The sequence below is a fragment of the Sander vitreus genome, chromosome 15 (assembly GCF_031162955.1).
Source record: "Sander vitreus isolate 19-12246 chromosome 15, sanVit1, whole genome shotgun sequence".
Taxonomy (NCBI): Eukaryota; Metazoa; Chordata; class Actinopteri; order Perciformes; family Percidae; genus Sander; species Sander vitreus.
Window position 1 is genome coordinate 7,239,255 of NC_135869.1, and position 22,371 is coordinate 7,261,625.

General features: G+C 41.5%; 1 protein-coding gene across 5 annotated transcripts; it reads right to left on the minus strand.

Annotated features, from left to right (window-relative positions):
• Window positions 1–1,084: 1,084 nt before the first annotated feature.
• Window positions 1,085–21,646, minus strand: traf7 (TNF receptor-associated factor 7). Of its 5 annotated transcripts, none has more exons than XR_013503037.1 (23): window positions 21,553–21,646; window positions 19,074–19,213; window positions 18,824–18,881; window positions 18,603–18,682; window positions 18,062–18,178; window positions 17,855–17,947; window positions 16,866–16,899; window positions 16,556–16,778; window positions 16,264–16,398; window positions 14,965–15,060; window positions 14,581–14,702; window positions 13,669–13,742; window positions 13,488–13,536; window positions 12,976–13,103; window positions 11,665–11,747; window positions 11,506–11,545; window positions 11,256–11,372; window positions 9,421–9,543; window positions 6,800–6,919; window positions 6,208–6,339; window positions 5,527–5,646; window positions 4,511–4,599; window positions 1,085–1,989 (listed from the first exon to the last, which is right to left on the minus strand). XR_013503037.1 is itself a non-coding variant. In XM_078268893.1 (23 exons), the coding sequence occupies exons 4-23, from the start codon at window positions 18,873–18,875 to the stop codon at window positions 4,585–4,587; spliced, it is 1,953 nt and encodes a 650-aa protein (XP_078125019.1). In that variant the 5' UTR covers window positions 18,876–18,881; window positions 19,074–19,213; window positions 20,969–21,031; window positions 21,553–21,634; the 3' UTR covers window positions 1,085–4,584. The 5 variants fall into 5 exon arrangements, 4 of the variants coding, with proteins under 4 accessions (XP_078125019.1, XP_078125020.1, XP_078125017.1 ...); XM_078268893.1 differs by adding an exon at window positions 20,969–21,031 and having other exon boundaries at window positions 1,085–4,599; window positions 21,553–21,634; XM_078268894.1 differs by having other exon boundaries at window positions 1,085–4,599; window positions 18,603–18,679.
• Window positions 21,647–22,371: the final 725 nt, after the last annotated feature.

Below are 22,371 nucleotides of genomic sequence, written 5' to 3' on the forward strand. Positions count from 1 at the left end.
GTAATGCAATATGTTAGCTTTCTTGCTGAGAGTTGGTTGAGAAGAATATCACTCTCCTGCTTAGGGCTGCAACCAACGATTATTTTCATTGTCGATAAAAAATGACTCAAACCGATCATCAAAATAGCTGGCGATTAATTTAATAGTTGACAACTAATCAATTAATCTTTGCAGCTCTGCTCATGTTTGCACAGTATATATGAAGGTGTTTGGTGTTTTAAGCCCCCAACGTCGTCTTCCAGGCAGCGCTGCATGGAAGGCACTAGGGTTAGGCAAGGGTTATGGTTAGGTGCCTTGAAGTCAACGGTGGGGGCTTAAAACACCATCGAGCAAATATGAAGCTACAGCCAGCAGTCGGTTAGCTTAGCTTAGCATAAAGACTGGAAACAGGGAAACTGCTAGAAGAACCTCAGGTTGGGAACCACCGCAGACGGTGGCTTGGATGAAAGAGCTGCGAGACCAACCCACTAAAATATTAAGCAACTATTGATATGAATATTATATCATGGATACAGATTTTAAGTTATATTCTATAGCAGGGGTTCTCAAAAGGTATCACTCAAAGGCCATAAAAAAAGATTTTTATTCAAGGCCGAAGGTCCGAAATAACAAAATAACATTTAATCAACTCGCTTGTTACTTTTAAGTAACATACATTCAAGTTGAATACTCCGTTTTCCTAGTCAACTTTTGTACCCAACTGTACCTTTTTTCGGTGGCCTACTTTCTCTCTGTTATAACAAAAAAAAATGATTTCAGTTGTAAACCGGATTTACACACCACAAACAATAAAACCCTTCCCTACAAACTCCGTTACACCGCTAACTTCACTGACCAAATTGTTGAATTGTTGATCGATTGAAAATGTTTTTTAAAAATAGAAAACAGAAGGTTTTGTATTCGTTACACATGGTCCAGATCGATGTGCCGTTCGGTGCAGATGTGGACCTCGGTCCGCACTTTGGGCATGACCAAAAAAACTGAACTCAAGGTCCACTAACTAGCTTTTTCCAGGGCTTTCAACAGAATCTTGTGGTCTAGAAGCACGTTTCATAGTGGAAATAAATCAGATCAACAGCTCTCAAAGTGTACAACAGTTTTATTGATCAATGATCAACTCAGGCTTACATGATTACAAGTATACAATGAATCACTTTAACTGTGACCAGTGAAGACACTTCCTTCCTTTCCCCACTACCTTTCTCACCAAGGCTACAGTAAGTACAGTAGTAGTGGCCAGATGTGCACTGAAATGAAGGCAACATAATACTAAACATCTGTAAAAACTGAATTTTGCCCACGTGTCTAAATTTGGTGTAGATGTACATGATCTCATGAACTTAAAACTACCCTCCCAGGCTCGTTTAGTCAGTTTTATACATTGTCAACCCAATATGGGTCCCGAAACATAATTTAGGAAAGCAGGATTTCACTTTAGCTCAATGGCACTTTCTACAGTATGCATTTGCCTCTGGGAGTTTGAAGGGTAATTTCATTTTGTTTGTTTTTTTCAACCTGGACTATTTCCCCATTCCTCACATAGACAAAATCCGTTGAAATCGGTTCCAGTATTGAGCGAGAACGCAGTAATCGGGCCACCGCGAACCGGGCTGCAATGTAACCCAGTGGGGCAATTGTGCACCCTTGATTTTTGTCCACTAAAAATGATTGGTTTTGCCACCGACGAGCTCAGATTGTCGTTCAACATTATCGTTCTCGCGAGGTGACTTCTTGTCCGAAGACAGCGGTGTGTGGAGTGTGGAACGTGAGTCGGGTGAACGGCGTTTTTTTCTCAATACTGGAACAATTTCAAAGATTTTTGTTCACATCAGTCTATTAGACATAAATGCATAGGGGAAAAGGGTTCTGGTTGAAAACTACCATTTTTAAGGTTAATTACAAACGATCACCTGCTTGCCTTCACGGTCAGTCCATCGAGTGTTACAGTCATAAAACAACAATCAGCATTAATCTGTGGTTATGTTCATTCTAACCAGTCCAAGTTAGAAATCAGAGAGGGGGGGGAGGAGAGAGAGGCAGAAAAGAGGGGACAAAAAGACACATCATTACAGTCTTTCCTTACTTTTCATCCACACATATGGCACTCATTGAAACACACTCAAATATATACGATAACGACACATACATGCGCGCGCACACACACACACACACACACACACACACACACACGTCCTCTCCCCCTGTCCCTCTCTGTTATGTAGGCCAGTGTGAGTCATTCTCATGGGCACATGTCCGGGCTCGGCACTATCTTATTTTACACAACTGTACAACCGTTAATGGCTCTCTGAATACAGCTCTATCATGGCACTAATATAAAACTCAGTAAATATATAGATCCATCATTCTCTTTAAAGTCTTCATTCATAAAAAGTGTTTTATGAAAGGCTGGTTTCACAAACTTCTGGGTGACAACCACAGTGGTCAAGGAGGGAGGAAAAACATTAGTAAGTCTGCGTCCTGAAATGGAGTGTTAAGAGACATGGACATTGTCTGCAAGGAACTGGACTTTGTCTTTAGTTCATTCTTGATGCTTCTCAGCCATCGTTTCTATCAACACACAAGCTAGTGTGAAAGTGCAGAAGATGCTGACTGAAGTATCAGGGTATCCTTTCTTTGATCTTTTATGTTTCTCATTTCTTTCTTATTTGTGCAAGTTGATGGAAAATTCACCTTCATGCATCTCTTTGCCGTTGATCAACCGGACAAACCAGGGCTATGTTCGCTCCCCCCCCCCCCCGGAAAGATACACCGTTGCCTTTTGGTTCTGTTTTCGGTTCATGTTCACATTGGCAGTTTATAAACGAACCAGGAGTGAAGTGAAGTTAAAACGGACTGACAGGTAACTCTTTCTGCATCATCATCATCATCATCATCATCATCAATGCTACATGGACCAACACAGAGAAATCTAATTCTGGAGACTACAGACCATGTAGACCACGTAGCACTTTGATGCTTCTCATGCGTATATCGACGGTCTCTGGTGTCACAAAAAGCTCACAACAAAAATTAATATTATCAACTGAGACTTTAACTTGACTTTAAAGCTGGGGTAGGCATTTTAACCTTTCAGCATATTGTAATTCACACGGACTAAGAAATCCAGACTTCTGCACCTCCTCTTGGTTCTGTATTCAGGCTTTAGAAAATCTAAGCCTGGGACGGGAGACTTTGGCCAATCACAGGTCATTTCGGAGTACTTATTGGCTGTTCTACAAATGCAGATGTGCGTGCACATCCCTTCAGATGGTCTGAGCCTGATTCAATAGAGCAAAAACCTGCAGAAAAAGTTGCTATGCCAGCATTGGCAACGAGGCATTGAGACAATAAAACGTGTCAATATTGGCGAGGCGTTTTCAGGGATGGAGACATAATGTTGCTAATAGTTTAGCCTTCTGCTAACTGTAGCCAAAGGCCCACAGCTGTGGCTAATTCAAGTTCATGTCGCCTCGAATCACAGTCTGTCATCTCAAAGGGCTTTACAGAGAAAACAGGACGGTCACTCTCATAGAATTGCTGCTATATAACGGCATCGGGATTACAATCCCGATGGGATGATTGAAATGAATGACAGGTCCATGTATGAAACGCGAGCATGTGCCCATACTCATCTGCTGGGAGGGGCTTAGTTTAGTTTAGTTTATTATAGGATCCCCATTAGCACAGCTACTCTTCCTGGGGTCCACATTAGGACCCAGAGGAGAGAGCTGCAGGCGGAGGGCTGTATTTTTAAATTCTAGTGTTTGTTTTGCGTTCTCCAGAAAACTGCCTACGCCAGCTTTAAGTTATGAATAAAGACCACCAGGTTACAACAGGGAAAAAAAGAGGATACGGTAATATTATGGTGAGGATAGTTACTATGTGGTCACCATAATTCACTCACTTCTTCAGGTCAGGATCAATAAACGTCTTTACATACATTTTAACATAAAACTACTTCATTTGCATAAAATAACATAGTCCCAATTTAAATGTCCTGTCTTTGTTCTAATGTATTGTGGGATACATAACATATACATTTGGAATGAGTGTGTTGTCACTCCATGTTTGTGAAACCAGCCCTTAGACTGTGTGAACAGTATGCATCAGGCGTCATCAGTACAGTTCTGAAACTGGCGGTGTGTCCGCAGGAAGCAGGCAGGACTACAGTTTGAAAACTCCCTGCTTACTGCTCTAATTACAGGGCTGCAGCAGCCAGTCCATGTTAGTTTTTGGCAGAGTGCGGCGCAACCGTAAGGCAGCTTGTCTTATTTTGCCCCGTAATGCACTGGTGAAGAGGTCACTAAAGAGCATGACCGCGAGTTGAGCCTCAATCCGGGCGATCTGGTCAAGGTGTTGGAGGGTTTGTTTGACGTTTTAACAGCAACACTTAGTTTAAAATGCTTCCGATGCAGCTCGATTGTGAAGGGGTGGTTATGACTGGTCTGCGGCCGTTAAATCACAATCAAAGAAACGGGTGTGGAGGAGGAAAATCGTGTAGAAAGGTTACCGTTCATAGCGTCTGTCTTCTGACTAACAAAGACATGTGGAGTTGACTGGACTCCTGCACAGCAAACAGTTCGTTTAGCATGTCCACACCTGAGAGAGAGAGAGAGAGAGAGAGATTATAATTAATCTTCTATGGCGTTAATGTTCATATTACTGTTTCTTGTGTTCTGTCCAAATATTTGGACACATTGTATTTTGATGCTTTGGCAAAACTGTCATTGAAACTTTCATGCCAATAAAGCCCCTTTGAATTGAATTCAACAGAGAGAGAGAGACACAGAGAGAGAGAGAGAGAGACACAGAGAGAGAGAGAGAGAGAGAGAGAGAGAGTGACACAGAGAGAGAGAGAGAGAGAGAGAGAGAGAGTGTGACACAGAAAGAGAGAGAGAGAGAGAGACAGAGAGAGAGAGAGAGACAGAGAGAGACAGAGAGAGAGAGACACAGAGAGAGAGAGAGAGAGAGAGAGAGAGACAGAGAGAGACACAGAGAGAGAGAGAGAGAGACACAGAGAGAGAGACAGAGCGAGACAGAGACACAGAGAGAGAGAGACAGAGAGACAGAGAGAGAGAGAGCGAGAGAGAGAGCGAGAGAGAGATTACTTTAGAAGAAACAAAGTTACAATACATTATAAAATGTTTATATGAACTTATTTCAAAGTGCTTTTATTCTGACACTTTTTTATGATGCTGTTCTACAACTTCTATAAGGTTCAGTTTGATGCTTCTGTCCCCGGTTAAATAAATAAAATATGTAACTATGTAAAATATGTAAACTGTAGTATGGATGGATAGACATACATTTGACATGCATGTATAGAGTGGGTGATTGAGATTAAGGATGCTGGTTGGATAAAGCAGAAAACATTGCAGTAATGAATGATGTTAGAATCCAAGGAGAACCTGCAGCATGAACAACAGGACAGCATCTTTACTGGGTGGACTGAGCAACAGAATAGAGGGGGACAGATACAGATGTACAGCAGCTGGAGCAGCTGGCGGGAGAGATGAGCAGTGGTACCTTGACGGTGCTGTCGACAGCTCCAGAGAAGAGGCGCCCTCTGGAGACGGCTAGAGCCGTTACACTGCCCTGGTGTCTCAGCAGGGTCTGGGTACAGATCATGTTGTCCATGCTCCACACCTACAGAACACATTTCAACTAGGTTTCATCATATATAATAAGCATTTTACACACAAACTCAACTTCCACCCTTTTGTTGATACATACGGTTTTCCATGCTATTAGTATCTTTAAATACACACACAGCATCCTAAGTGTAAGCGTAGGGCTGCTCGATTATGGAAAAAAAATCATAATCATAATTATTTTGGTCAATATTGAAATCATGACTAGTTGACACAATGACTCATTGACTTCTACAAAGATGTTGCATTTATTGAACTTAGAAATAACAGTGAAACACTTAAACAAATCAACAGTAAAAGGGAACTTTCCCTTAATACTTTTCCCGTTTAAACTTATTTTTTCATTCAGAACACAAGACAAAATAAGAGTTTACTTGCTAAACGTAATCTGCTAAAATAATCTGTTTTTGTGATCGTTAGGAGCCAAAATCAAAATCGCAATCACAATCAAAATGTGATTAATTGCACAGCCCTATGTACCAGTAAAGTGTACTCTGTCTTTCCACACTCACGCAAGACAAACACGCAGAGAAATGGACACACGGTCCGATCTTACCCTGAGTGAGCGGTCGTAGGAGGCGCTGAACACTTTGGTCTGGTCAGGGGTGGAGATGACAGCAAGAGCGTAAACTGTTCCCACATGACCTGTCAGGGTCCGCACCTGCTCTTTAGACTCAATGTCCCACACCTAGAGAGAAGACACAAACACCTTCATCATCACCATCAGCATCATTAAAACCCCCGGCATCACAGTAGTTTGTCTGTGTCCAAGAAAGCTTTTTGATTTGTAAGATAGTTGAAGTAAGCAACATTTTTAATTGTGGTCTGGTGCACATGCTAGTCCACATCAGCTCTTAGTCTGGTGATGATGTGTCTTGAGTGCATTTAACCCTATCTTTATAGAGGATACGCCCTATGTGAATATAATCGGAATACTTAGAGGCAAAAAAAAACAAGAAGAAAAAAAACATAAGAGCTAAGTGTAATTGGAGCAAGAAACGACCTCATGCCTTGCGAGGGAGAGCGAGACTCATTCTAGTTCTGCTTATGAGGCAGGAATAAAGGAAATAAAAATAAAAAAGAGCAGGTATAGCCAGTCCTATGTGTATGTGCAGCAGTATGTGTGTACTTGTGTGTATCTCCCTCACATGGATGAGGTTTTCATAGGTGCCACAGACGATGTGGTGGTTGGTGACGGCGATGGAGTAGACGCTGCCCCCACTGGTCTGCAGGACGTGAACACACTCCAGAGAGCGGATGTCCCAAATCTGACAGACAGAGAGAGAGAGAGAAGGATGGAGTCAGAAATGTCAAAAACATTGCATTTTAAATGAGAAAGAGGAGGATGGTGAAGAGGATGTGAGAGAGTGAGTAGCTTAGGAAGAGATAACTAAACATAAAACACACATACACTATATCGGAAAAAGTGAGTTGTTCAACAGCTGCGAGTTTTCATTTTCCATCTGCATAGTAACACAGAGTGGAGTGATCACTAGTTTAATCAGCTACTCTAGCTGGCCAATCCCAATGCGGCACTGAAAACAGGCCAGAAAATGCAGTCGAGAGACAATACTCATGTGTCATCTGTCTCGGTTTCACACACGCCCGTGCACAGCTTATACTGAGCATCACGTTATATGGCTGCAGCTTTATTTGGCTTAAAACAGCTGCCTGCTGTGGCCAAAAACGACATGCTGAGAGAGTGAACCAAAGAAGAAAAATTGCAGTGAGCTAAAAGACGCTAAAACGCTCCGTATAGCTGAGGGGAACTGCAAAGTTTAGAATTGTGCGGGTTCCTCACTACGAGCGACACCTTTTACATTACTCATTTGATCACAATATACAGTATAGATTATAGCAGCTTTAATCAATACCAAATGAAACAATTACGATTATGCAACTCATTGTCCCAATTGCTTGTCGGGTACATAAAACAAATATTTACTGGTTACATCTTGTCTTTATGGTCTATATTTTTTTTCCGATTGACTTATTAACTGAAATAAAAGTTCAAGAGAATATTCAATAATGATCCCAACCAGACAGGGTAATTTGTAACTCTTTTAGTCATATATGTATTTTGATTTATACAGAAACAAACATCAAAGGGTTGAGCCAGGATCAGCTTCTTGGTAGGACAATTCAGAATTTTCTGTTTACTTTGTTTTCTGCTGGGTCCCTCTACAGCAAGACCCCACTGGTCTCATTGAAATGAATAAGGAGAATGCACACGATGGAAATGTAACCTCTTAGTTTCAAATCTAGCCTATGAGCTTTGTCACAAGAGATCTTTCTTTCTCTCTGCTCCATCCTTCCCGTCTCTCTGTTGCTATACCATCCAGTAAACACCAACAGGGAATCCTCAGCAGTCTAATTAATTACAGGGGAAGCTATTAAATAGTGCTAATTAGGTTTTATACACAGTACACTGGCAGTCAGTGTAGAAGCAAGCCAATGAGTCCAACTTATCAATCATCAAAAATACAGACTCATTTACTGAATACTAGAATATTAATTTCTTGTATTTCAAAAAATGAATCGGTGCAAAAAAAGTTTTATAACTTAACGCTTCTGAGCTTTGTAGTTCCTCTGTGTCAAAAGTTATTTAATTGCCAAAATGTTCTAAGGGATGTTTCTCCCTGAATATTGGCAACATTTGTCACAGCAATTTCTGCAGCAAAACATTTTCTTAACAACTCCAGCTAAGTACTGGTTAGAGACTGACTGCTGGCTTATAAGTATCATAAAAAGGAGCAGAGTTTACTTTATCTATCCTTTCATCTCTCTTTCCTCATTCTGTATTCTTCCACAGAAATTCCTCATTCCCACAACCAGTTTCCTGTCTTTGCTTTCTTTTCTGTCTTTCTCTTCATCTCTCTACAGCGTCCCTGAGGTATTCATTAGTGACCAACTCTGGCAAGACAGCGGGCGGGCGGACGGACACACACACACACACACACACACACACACACACAGAGTAAATAAAGATGACACAAAGTCCTTTTTTTATATAGAGATGACATAATGTAATTACTGACAACCCACAACCACACAGGTCCCTTTGTATTTCTCTGTCCTATGGTTGTGTATTTCTACACAACCATAGGACAGTATCAACTCATTCCACCTTCCTCTGGCTTTATTTGTTGTTGCTCTGACTCCAAAATTAGCACCAGCCATCAGCCACATTCCACTCAAATCTGTCACTGGCAGATAAATCTGTAGCACCTGCCAAACACAACACTTCCAAATATTTATTCTGCTGAAAACTAAAAAAATATAAACTTGACTAACTGTATCTGAGGAGAAAGATTCAGATGACAACATCGACAGTTATGTTGTCTAGTAAAAGAGTATATTAATTACAGGCTATTTACTCAATTGACCATTCCCTAAGCCCCGCCTCCCTTAATAGTTACTATTGCTACACCTATCAAGTGTCCCATTTTAGCACAACACATATGTGGTTTACAGTGATAACAATGGCAATGTAACACATTTAACACCTACTACTGAAAAGTAGTTAGCCAGACATGCTAATGTTTGACGCTTACTTTAAAAGTGTATTCCATTCCTTACACTTTTGCTCAAAAGGCACAAATCTTTATATCTGAAGTTTCGCTCTTACAACAGCCCCATGTGGAGAAATCCAAAGCTTGACAGGCCTGCCGTGCCTAGTTATAGTTGCTAAGCTACGATTGGACAATCAAAACATGAATTGAAACTGTGTGTATGTATGCTACTTATGTCTCCCCACCCCTCCACCTACCTTGATGGTCTGATATGAGCCGCTGTACAGGTGGTTCTGGGAGGCCACCAGTGCTCTAACCCAGTGATTCAGACCGGTCAGCTCCTTCTTCAGCTTCAGCTCCGTACCCACAATGTCCCACACCTACACACACACACACACACACACACACACACACACACACACACAAATAAAGTTTACGTAGATGATGAAAACTAAAACTTAAAACTTTACCAATTTCAAACTACACAAGAGAATAGATTTAAAAAAAATGTTCATTTAAGAAATAATGTAACAACAGCTGCAGTTACTGGGGATCTTCCATCACAAAAAAGTTCAGTTTAACTCATTGTGTTAGTAGTTACTTGAGACTGCCATTTTAAAACACACACACACACACACACACACACACACACACACAGCTGGGGCTGATACACAATGGTGAATAAAGTGAAGTGCATGATGTCACTAAGCTCAGAAAGAAGCTGGGTGACGGGAGGGGGAGGCACTTGAGTTGGGTAAGAAAGGAAAGTCCCTGTGTGAGAGGAATGACATCACACACACACGCACACAGCACCACAATCATCCCATTCCCTTTTCTCACTAGCTTGTAACCATGGTAACAAAGACAAGGCTGCAGCCATTGCTTCTTACTGTCTGTCTCTCCTCCTCGCTGAGCCACATTTTTATACTCATCTTTTGAGTCAAAACAAAAGGCCACTTAAAAAACATTTCCTGGTAATTAGTTGATACTATAATTTATATTTTTTAAAGAAATTCAATCTTAACATATATATTGGTTATAGCCAATCAACTCACCACTTATCTATACAGTAAATAACCAATCTGGATTCCACGCAGTCAATCCCACTAAACACGCTTTGGCCAAGGTGACAAACGATATTTTCCTTTATAGTTTTACTGCTTGATCTCAGAACTGGAACCGGTGCTAAAACGATACTTTTAAAAAGATTAAAGATTAAATATAAATATATATATATATATATATATATATATATATATATATATATATATATATATATATATATATAAAAGAAAAAAGGATCACAAAACGACAGTCGGCGACATTAAAGAACGGCTTGTTTATTGCTAAGGCCATATGGTCAAAATGAAATGATTTAATAAAAATGTAATAACTATAACTTATAACAATAACTTATTTCACCAGTAAATTGCTGCTAAACAACAAAAACAACCACTAGATGGAAAAAGGGTATTTTACAATAACTTTGAATGCAGCACGAGGCTGACGAGGCGAGTTTCAAGTGACACACCGGGTGTTGGACTCCTCTACAGGGAAATACAGTCACACCATTTAACATTAGCGGTCAGCATTTTAACCGTGTTTAATCCAGCTACTAGCTAACGGTAGGCTAACGTTACCTGCTGCCAAGTGTATTATGTTAACTAGCGTCACATGCAGCGATGCTTCTGGTGCCTCTAACGTCCGTTTTGGAGCATCAGAGGGCAGCGCTGGCATTTCAGTAGCACCTAAACGAGGCACCGAAATCCGCGTTACTATTCGGTCCAGTAGATACCGGTTGTTAAGGCACCAGTGCCGTATAAGCACCGGGTTTCGGTACCCAACCCTACTCTCAAACCTTGTTTTGCCATATAAACTAGCAAATAGTTCCTACATTCTTCTGCCTCAGGATACTTTCCAGTCCATTGTTTTCAATGTTTTATCAGTAATTTAATTGTTCTGTATGTGAGTTCTTGTTTTCATAGCTGTAAAATGAATTGAGGTACCTTTCATATGATAAAGCACTTTTAATAATCCTTGACTTGACTTGAGTGGGAAATAAATTTGTGCCTGTGGTGTGCAGAAAGTTTACCTTAATGGCCTTGAGGGAGCCGCTGAACAACATGTTGTGGGAGGAGACCAGTGTACATACAGGGTTGTCATGGGCACGGATTGTATTAACTTTCTGCAGGGTCTGGATGTCCCACACCTACGCAAGATGCACAGTGGCAAGACACGCAACAGAAAGACAAAAACACAACTTCTATAGCATATGAAAACAATTCAAACTGTGCAAGAGTGCTCTTAAAAAGAGGAAGCAATGGGGGGTGAATGTTACTTACGATGATGGTGCAGTCTGCAGAGCCACTGTACAGCCTGTTTCTATGGAGACAAAAAAAAAGATCAAATCAACGAGTTATGCTTTGGGGAAAAGGCTGGTCATTCCCAGTCGACATGTATCTTATGATCAAAGCGTGTGTTGCTTATGTGCATGTGATTACCCTTGAATACACAATGCTAGTACGATGCCATCATGGCCCTCGAGGGTTTTCTGACACTTGTAGGTGGTACACGTGTCCCATACCTGAGGGCAAGAGAGGAGACAGATAGACATACTGCCAAAAGGCTGAAAAGGTTAAATGTTGTGTTTGTGTGCATCTTTAGGCCTCTTAAAAAGGACAATTCCGGCGCAAAATGAACCTAGGGGTTAATAACATATGTGTACCGAGTCGACCGTTCTCTGGGACATGTTTTCATGCTAATCGAATGTGTCTCTAGCTTGAAACAAGCTAGCGCAAACAGCTGATTAGCTTATGACGCTAGCCTTCGGGGCAGAGGGTAAATCGCTATTTCTACACCACTAACAAGGCTCAAAATAGCACCACACTTCAACAGTAGCATAATGAGGGTCCCTACATGTAAACCAAAGTAGTGAGAACTTTGTAAGTGTACAGACAGTTTATTAAAAAGATAGATTATAAACACAGTACCGTTCACTATACAGGCAGACGCTATTCATGACCAGTCGAACGACAAACGCCTTGCAACCAGTAACCAGTGACATAGGTCAAGCAGGGCGTTTGTGGTTCGACTGGTCGTGAATGCTTTCCCAAGATGGCGCCCGCATGTATTCGCGGAAGGTACTGTCTTTCTAAACTATCTTTTTAATAAACTGTCTCTACACTTCCAAAGTTCTCAGTACTTCGGTTTACATGTAGGGACCCTCATTATGCTACTGTTGGAGTGTGGTGGTATTTTGAGCCTTGTTAGTGGTATAGAAATAGCGATTTACCCTCTGCCCCGAAGGCTAGCGTTATAGGCTAATCAGCTGTTCGCGCTAGCTTGTTTCAAGCTAGAGACACATTCGATTAGCATGAAAACATGTCCCAGAGAACGGTCGACTCGGTACACGTTATCAACCCCTAGGTTCATTTTGCGCCGGATTTGTTCTTTAAAGGCAGTTCATGTCCACTAAAGGTGTCTTCTAACTCTCCAGTAAGAGCATTCAAACAAATCTATAATACCAGATTTTCAATACAAAACAAGGTTGTGGGCGGAAGTTATCTGAATCTCTCTGGAAGGCTGTGTTAAAAAATAGCGCTGTGTCAAAAATAAGACCCTACGGGGGTTGCATTGGTGTGGGCGTGTTGCTACAGGTATTCTGGAGAAGCTTGAGTAATACATGCATGTGTTTAAAGGCCCTCTACACCAACAGTGGGCATCACAAAAAATGAAACTGGGATGATTTTTTATTTTTTTTTCGCAGTGCTAATGTCGGCCTTTCATTTCCTTTATGTGTGCGTTGATGTTACCTTGATAGTCTTATCTGAGGATCCAGAGAAGAGTAGGTCTCCAGTGGAGTACACACACAGACACCAAACGGGACCCTGGTGGCCAACAAATGTCCCCTTACACTTGAAGATCTGCTGGGGGTCGTATGCTACACACAGGCACAGAGATGGGTATGACTGGATATGTATTTTTCATTCGAAGCTAAACAAGAGAGGAGTATAATTGAAGCAGAAACAGAAGGATTAAAAAAGGGACAGGAAGGTAGATGAGGAAAGGAGGAAGGAAGAGACAGACGGAGGTTGGTGAAGGAAGGTGAGTGGGAATAAGGGAGAGGAGGAAGGAACGCCAAGAGAAGATAGTCAGAGCTAGATTTTGCATTTCAAGTCAACAGAACTTTAATGATAAAGTCATTCAAAACTGCTTCCAGGTCACAGCAAGTGATTATCAAATGCTTTCCTCCACAGAGAGAGGTGAGCAACAATGATGATTAAAAAGGGATTTTAAAAAAGGAGGAGAGAGAGCAGATACTTACAGCCCAGGATTCCCATGTTGAGCCTGGCGTTGATGTGGGACAACTCATCCTGCAGAGAGACAGGCAAAAGCTTAGGGGACTTGTTTTACAGCGACACTAACACACCTTTTCCAATCCTAATTCAAACTTTTATTCTCACACATACACACTTGTCTCTGTCTGCATGTGCACACACACTTACGTTAAGCATGGACGCATCTCTACGAAATTCCATCAGGTCCTCGCTCAGTTTACTCTGGTTCTCATCCAACACATCTGAAATACACACACAGGCGAGATAACTTTGAGACAAAGACACAGGACGCTGTGCTCAAGCAGGCTGGTCCATTACGGTCATAATAACACTTTCTCCAGTCGATATTTCCTGTCAATATGTATCCATCAGCACCCAGAAGGTCTGTGTGAGCTGATAAAAACAGGCAATTAGGGATGCACTAAACCCAGCATTCCCATAACCAAACTCGATTACTGACTAATCAGATCCTGAGTACTGATCCGATACCAGCACTCGTTGTTTTACATAATGCTAAATCTGTAACCATTCTGTGTCAAACTAACTGGTTGACTTAAACTTAAGTTAACATAAGGCCATAACTACAGATCACTTCTTAAGTACAAGTGGAAACATTCATACAATATTCATTAACATGCTTTTAGGGGTTATGGAATTGAGAAAGCATCATGTTCTTAGTACACATAAAACACATAGTTTGTGCTTTAAAGTTACAATTTTGAAGATCTCCGTTTTGTTCTCTTTGGCATCACTTTTAACAAGCTCTGATGAACACAAACAATTGTATTCCATCCAAAGTTTCAAAATTACCTCCTCACAAAAAGTGCATTCGCAGTTAGAAAAACTAAATGTAGTACATCTTTGGTAAGTTAACTGCTGAAGTCACTGTCAACACATTGGAAGCCTACAACTTCCTTCACATTGTAAAGAACATGCAGGAAGTGCCAAAGTATCAGTGGTTACTTTACACGTTAGGTCACCGCCGCAAATAATTCTTTTAAATGTCATAAATAAGAATGTATTCTCAGTCCTGGCTTGTATGGCTGAATAAGCAGGCAAAAATGAAGAACTCTATCTTACCAAATTTGAGCTCCAGGTTCTTCTCTAGCTGATCCAACTTCTCAGATAGTTTTCCCAGCATAGAGCGCAGGAAAGCAATATCTTGGTCCTTCTGGGCCAGAGTCAGCTGCATCTCATGGAACCTAAACAGTGTCAAAGGGCAGAGATTTCAAACAGATAGATCAGAGACAGTAATGACTTCATTATATTTATGGAGTTTCATTAGGTTTAATAATCCAATGAAGTTGTGAAAGGTACACAGACAGAAACCAATCAATCTAACTAACAATCTAATTGTTGGATATCTGAACACTTGGCTCTTCAGATGAGAATATATCAAGTCGTGGATCTTTGTCACAGTCAATAGCTCCACTTGATGTGTACAGCTTGAGTATGTCTGCTCACCTGTCATCAGTTTGTTGCAGAAACTCCTTCAGACCCTCAAATTTACACACTTCCAGGTGTGTTTCATACGTGTCCTGGTTACCGATGAAGGTGCAGCTGTCGGGGAGAATAGGCAGATTGGTGACTGATTTTTAAAAGAGTCCACAGAAACAGCACACCTTAAAGCGCCCATATTATGCTCATTTTCAGGTTCATAATTGTATTTTAAGGTTGTACCAGAATAGGTTTACATGGTTTCATTTTCAAAATTCACCATATTTTTGTTGTACTGCACAGCTCTCTCTCACTGCTGCAGATCCTCTTTTCACCTGGTCTCTGTTTTAGCTACAGAGTGAGACCTCTTTTCTTCTGTACTATCTTTGATTGCACTCGCACATGTGCAGTAGCTCAGATGTAGATCATATCAGCTAGCTAGCGCCATAGACAGTAAAAGAAAGGCTGTTTCTCCAACTTCGGTCAGTTACAAGGCAGGATTAGCTGGGAGACTTCTAAATGAGGGCGCACATGGAAGTAGTTCTTTTGTAGATTATGGTGAACTTGTGTGTGTTGTAGCAGTACTTTGCTATTGAGAACGAGGTAGAATGCTAGCTTTAGCATTAGAATGCGAACGCTAACGCTACGAGCTAACAGTTGCGATTAGACAGCTCATTTCGGCTTGTGACGTCACAAGCCGTGCCGATTTTGAACAGCTCACCCGGAGACTGAAGGCAGGACACATTCAGAAACCGTTTCTCACTCAAAACAGCATGGATGGATTTTTTTCAAAGTTTGCATGCGTGTGGAAGCACCAGAGACACAAAAGAACACCCCAAATCCCAGAAAAAGTGTTTTTTTCATAATATGGGCACTTTAAAGGAGGACTCGGAGCGTTCCAAAGTCTCGGTGCTAATACATGATTACTTCATTGACTCATCATCATCATCATCATACAGGTTTTAGATTGTGGGTTATTTATAACGTGACTACAAGTTACTGAGTGGGACTGTTAGTTTGATCTCTTGTTTATGGGAAATGTAGGTATGTGCATGTTTGCGGGTGTACATGGATGTATGTGGGGGCGTGGGTAAGTGTATTGCATATTAAAGCGATTTTACATATATTCATGTAATGGAATGTCTGTGATGTAATGGGTATGTTTTATGTGTCCAGTGTGGACCCCAGAAGAGTAGCTGACTGCTACGGCATCAGCTAATGGGGATCTTTTTAATAAACAAATAAATAAATAAATAAATATAAGAATTGGAGATTAAAAACAAACAAAACAAATCATTTGTTGAAAGTGTGTTTTTTAGGACTCACCCATATTTGGAGTGCGGACACTTGATGTGCTCACATTCTTTGAGGTGAGCCTCCAGGTTCATGGTGAGCAGCGGGGGGCAGGAAGGGTTATTGGGACAGCGGACTGGCCTGTAGTCACAACTGGCCTCATGTTCTCTACAGAGATAAGAAAGATTTTATTTTTTTTTTAAAAAGGACAAAGGGAAACTGTCAGTAACTGCTCTGCAATGTGTTGCTGCTTTACATTGTAGCACATCCACTGAAAAGCAGTAGAAATAAAACACCCCATTAAATCCCCTTCTGTAGTCCTTACTTGCGTGTGGTCAGTTTGATGGTGAACGGGCAGCCCAGTGGGTCCACCTCGTACGCTCCAGGTTTCCCAGCCACTGTGGAGGTGGAGACTGCAGCCCCGCCTGCAGCGCTTGCCGTGGCCCTGCAGCCATATTTACAGTGAATGAACAGCTCTCCGATCTGCTCGGCTACCGCAATGTTGTTCACCACGACCGTTAGCTTGGCCGCATCCACTGGGCACTTGTCTGTGACGGGAACAGACGTGAATGTAAGGTTATAGTTAACTCAAGTTTTAACTACAGCCGTGATGCAGGCACGTTCAGAAGTCTCACCTGAAGTCAAGGCACATCGTCTGCAGAAGGTGTGCTGAGGGAGAAGGAAAAACAGGCATGGTGATATGTTCATGTTTTTTCATTCTTCTTCTTGTCACGACATAAACATCTTCCTATTGGCCGCCAGGCTGAGGTGGGTGTGGCTCAGTTGCGTCGCAGAGCTTCCAAAGCGGAAGGGAAGCAGACTAAAGCACTATTCGCACGGGATTAGTATTTCCCTGGTGACCTTTAGTCATTTGTAATAATTACGGAGGTTGTCTGTGAGCCTTATCCTGTGCGAATCAGCCATGTCTGTAATTTGTAAAGTACAAATTCACCCGCAAATGACCTACCATATTTCGCCGGACACCGAGGTCCTGTGATAATATTAGTCCCGTGCGAATCAACATGCCGGTGATTTGGTGGTGTTGTATATCATTTTTTTCAAGGTTTTTGTTTCCTGTATGCCTTTTTATCCCTCTCGAGAAGACGAACAGGCCTATGAGACCGTGGGTGGGGGGGGCTGCGGACGCCGCCTTTCATGGCCAACCTAGTCTTGAAGGACGCCAAGTATTTTCAGAATGTCGTTACAAATCCTCTTTTCCCAATCAAGTTGTGTTAATATCGATGTCTGCGTCGTAAATGTCTACAAATGAACTATCAACTGAACGTCAACGCTGATCGATGTTGCACCATATGTTTCATATGCACAAGTAAACCAAGCTCTGGAAGCCCTAGACACCTGACGATGATATCACATTTTCAGTGTGCTTATGCCGTGACATTATTATTAACTGTTTTAACACAATAACCATTCACTAAGCCCTGCCTCCCTTGGTTAACTGTTTTAGAACTGTTAAAACATTTTTAAAAAAAAATGATTTTTACAGGACGGGTGAGCAGAGTTTAAAGAAAGAGACACAAAGAAAATCTGAGAGTGGTCAAAGAGAACGAGGTAGATGGACAGATGGAGATGGAGGAAAGGCTGGAAGGGACAGAAGGAAACTCACTCCACATGTGGTGATGACGGGGTCCTTGAAGACGTTACAGCACAGCTGACAGCACAGTTTAACGGACGGCTGTTCAGCAAACACCTGGGGCTCCTGCACACAAACACACACTCTCATTTGTTCATTTGCTCAGTTTGTGGTATGGGTTCAGTTCAGTTTACATGGTGGCTGACGTTTCGTCATATACATTAGTGCGGTGTGTCATACCGTGTCCTCCTCCTCTTCATGCAGAGAGAAAGTGGAGCGCAGAGACATGTTGGACTCGGAATGGAGAGATCGGACTGAGATGGCTGAATCGGACCTCCGGGGAGTACCAATAGGAGGCTGGGAGGGATGGGAAGCAGTGGAGAGAAGAGGTCAAAGCCTGTCCATACATCGACAGTACCAGAGTACATCCAGATGTGTGGGATGTTGTGCACAAGTTCCTCCATTATAGTTCACACAACTGATGAGATGAAATGTGAGGTTTGACACAGGGGTTTAAAAAAAGAAATTCACTTTTACCCACCCATTCCAGGTGTACTTTTACTTTTAGGTGTACTACTGTGAAAACGCTATATATGTCAAATGTATTATTTTTATTATTACTTTTAACCCAAGGCTCTTCAGATCTGATCATCTTTGGTAACTTTATAATAAATGTTGATGTCTTTGGGCTTTGAATCCATTAGGCTAGCTTGGAAAAACACAACACGCAAAAGGATGTATGTGTGTGTTTGTGTGTGCGTGTGCGCGCGAGAGAGTGTACCATTCCATCGTCGTCATCCCGGGGAGAGTAGGTCAGGGAGGGAGTCCTTCTATGCTGCTTGTAGGTGCTGGACCCTTCTGCTGAAAACACATGAGGGCAAAGTCTCAAGAAATAATGCCAGAATATTGGAGTACTTCCGTGACTATCGAGCAAAAGAGAGAAGCAGTAATGTCGAAAAAAAGAGAGAGCATTTATAGAGGGGAATATGATTAGTGTATCACCTTTGGCTCCAGCAGCCACGGCTGCGAAGGTAGGGCCAAATGAAGCCTCCATCCTGCTCTGCAGTGAAGAAAGGAGGGTTGGATGGTTCGATAAATTGGTATAGAGACAGTGTGGAGTTCAACTATATAATTATTTAAACAGAAACCAAAAAAAAAAAAGAGTAATTACAGCAGGAATACATCACTCAACATGAGTATAGTCTGGGTATTTAATTCAAATCTCTCCCCGTGTCACACTATTTTCTCTCACCCCGTTGCCAGAGTCTGCTGCTGGGTTGGGGGGCTGCAGGGGATGGCTGCTGATGCTGCTCCTAAGGAGTATGGGTTGTAGCGAGGCGTCTTACCACTGCTCCTTACCCAAAGCACACACAGTTAGCAGGTCTGCTAGGCCTATGAAGAGAAAAGAGGCCAGGGAGGGGTGAGGTGAAGAGAAATGGAGGGCATTCATAAGGAGGAGATTGGGGGGAAAATGACACATGGTACAAAAATAATAACTCTGAGGATTTCTAAACAGCACTGTGATTGCAGGAGCCTGAAATCAGGATAGATACATAATGCTAGCCATAAGGTTGACTTTATGTGTCAACAGAGACAGAAAAAAAAAAAAAAACACACACACACACCCACACTTGGTCGGAGAAATGTTGGCGACTGCCAGTAGCTTCAGGACCGCTTAAAGCTACGAGAGGCAGCGCAGTGAGAAATAAGTGCAGCGTGGAACTTGTACAGTGCAGTTACTGTTGTTGAATTGATGCTTGACCTACTTTACTGGCCTCAAGCACAACAACACAATCAAACATAATGATTCCATTCCAAGAAGTTCTTATGGCTTACTTTGTTCAACTGGATTGCTTTTTTTTTTTTTTATATTTATCTAGTTTGTAGAAGCACATGGGGCTGAATCAGTCAGTCTGAGTCAGTAATTTACCAGTTAGATAGATATTAATATGTTCACTAGAGCTGGATAGTATATCCATCAAATACTACTTATACTGTCATAAGATTAGATGTTGTCTGTCCAGGAGTTTTCATAAGTATTTTGTCAATGGATATTTTCTCACCCATATCATATCTACATAGAGCTCTTTCCAAAAGAGCTCTATGTAGACGTGTCATAACATTGCTTTTGCTAAGGTTTAGTTTTGCTCAACTTGACAGTTTCCTACAGTTTTAAAAGGTGATGTAGAAATGTACCGTACATGACATTTTTACATGCTTAAATTTAAGACTAATACCGTACATGCAAAACTGGATGCACAAATTCAGCAGCAAAAGCTGAACAGGACGTTGTAGAGTAGAGGAAATAGTTTTCAACTTAAAATTTCTTTACGCACTCCTCAACCATCAAGTAGTCAGATCCTTTACTTAAGTAAAAGTAATAATACCACACTGTAAAAATACAAGTAAAAGTCCTGCATTGAAAATGTTACTTAAGTAAAAGTATGTAAGTATCATCAGGAAAATGTACTTAAAGTATTAACAGTAAAAGTACTCAATGCAGAAAAATCCTCCCATTTTAGAAACTGGAAACGATCCAAACAGCTCTGTGTTTAATCGGCTAATCGTTTCAGCTAGACTGCATATTGTTGGGTAGTTTCATTTTTAATAAATCATCATATTTTATGAACTACATGTGTTTTGTGTGCACACAATCTTAATTTGTAAAGTAACTAAAGCTGTCAGATTAATGCAGTGGAGTAAAAAGTACAATATTTCTCTCTGAAATGTAGTGGAGTAGAAGTAGAAAGTGGCATGGAAAGAAAAGACTCAAATAAAGTACAATTACCTAAAATTTGTACTTAAGTACAGTACTTGAGTGAATGTACTTAGTTACATTCCACCACTGACAACCATGCAGATCCTCCTCCTGAGACATACACACATGTGAGGCAGCAGGAAAACAACAAAACAGCTGTCTGACTGAAGGCAGCACTGACCCAGAGTCAACAATTTCATAATGGAAACTGTAAAAAGTGACCAGCATCTGGAAACCCTCAAACACACAGGGGGAGGATGAGAGGCAAAGAGGGAGGGAGCTACACAGAGACAAAGGGAAGAGGGAGAAGTGACAGCCGAAAAAAACCAGTGATCCGGAAAACTAGATACTGATGTAAACAGAAAGGTATGCGGACTGTCAGCTCATACGGTAATATGTTGCAGAATCTGCCAATGAAAAGTATCCAGGACCGCTCCAGCCAGCGTCACTGTCTGTTTTTTCACAAGCCAGGAGATTCCCGTAAAGAGGAGCCCCGACACAGAGAAGGGGGACGGGACGGAACACACACACACACACACACACACACACACACACACACACACACACACACACACACACACACACACACACACACACACACACACACACACACACACACACAAAGTTGAACACTGACAGCTAGCTAGCTAAATGTTCAAACACCAAATATATACGTATAGCATAGAGTATAACAGTTTTATGCGAGGCAGCTACTATAAACGACAGCCCACATTGCACTTTCTTGTCAACCGTCATCTTGTCAACAACCATTTAAAACTGCGATAATTAGCTAGCTAAAGTGGCTCATTTGCTAGCTTAAGTTAGCTAGCCAATGTTACATTTTCTATTAGCAATCACTGCTTCTAACGGTCTTTGACAAACTATGCTAACCACCAACGGGGAATATGCGTTATGTTATACTTAGTAAGACAATTATTAAACAAAATGGCTGGGTAATGGTTTGTGGACTTACCATTATTCTATAACAGCGCAGTTCTAGCTAAGTCTGCAGACGAATTCCTAAATCTTCCTCCCTCTCTCTCTCTCTCTCTCTCTCTCTCTCGCTCTCTCTCTACCTCACATACACACAGTTCAAATGCCGCAGTGTGTTCTGGGACATGTAGTAGAAGGCGGACCGCTGTCCCTTGATAAGTATATTTTTTTTCTGCTGTCTGACTACGCCTCCCACAATCCGCTTCGCGGAGCTGCCATTGGACTCGGTGCTGTCAGTAAATTCCGCAAACCAACTGCAAAGCGCACTATTACCAAATAAATCCACATTTGCTCCGGTTCTGCGCCGTTATTGGCTCCTGTCGAGACCGAGCCATCATGCGACAGCCACCATCACGTTTTATGGTAAACGCACGTGCACGGTGGTGTGATGTGGAGAGATACTGACCAACATCAAAGAGAAACTGTGAAATACTGTACCATGCAGCCGCATGCATGGTTAAAAGATGTTAATACAAAAAGAGAAAAGAAAAAACATGAGTATGCTTTAATATAGGCACGTTGTGATTCAATATAGGAAGGTGATAGTATTATCATAGAGCATAAAAAGACAGACAGATAGATAGATATATAGCTAGATAGTTAGATAGGTGGACTTTACTGATCCCAAATTGCGAAATTTCTGTGTTACAGCAGCAGGCAGGTACAAAGCACACAACACCCATACAGAATATAAAAATTAATAATAATTAAAAAATAAATAAGATTTAAAAAAAAAGGAAAGAAATACCAGAACACCTACTCAAAATATATACTCAGAGGAATGAAAAGAATGTACAAC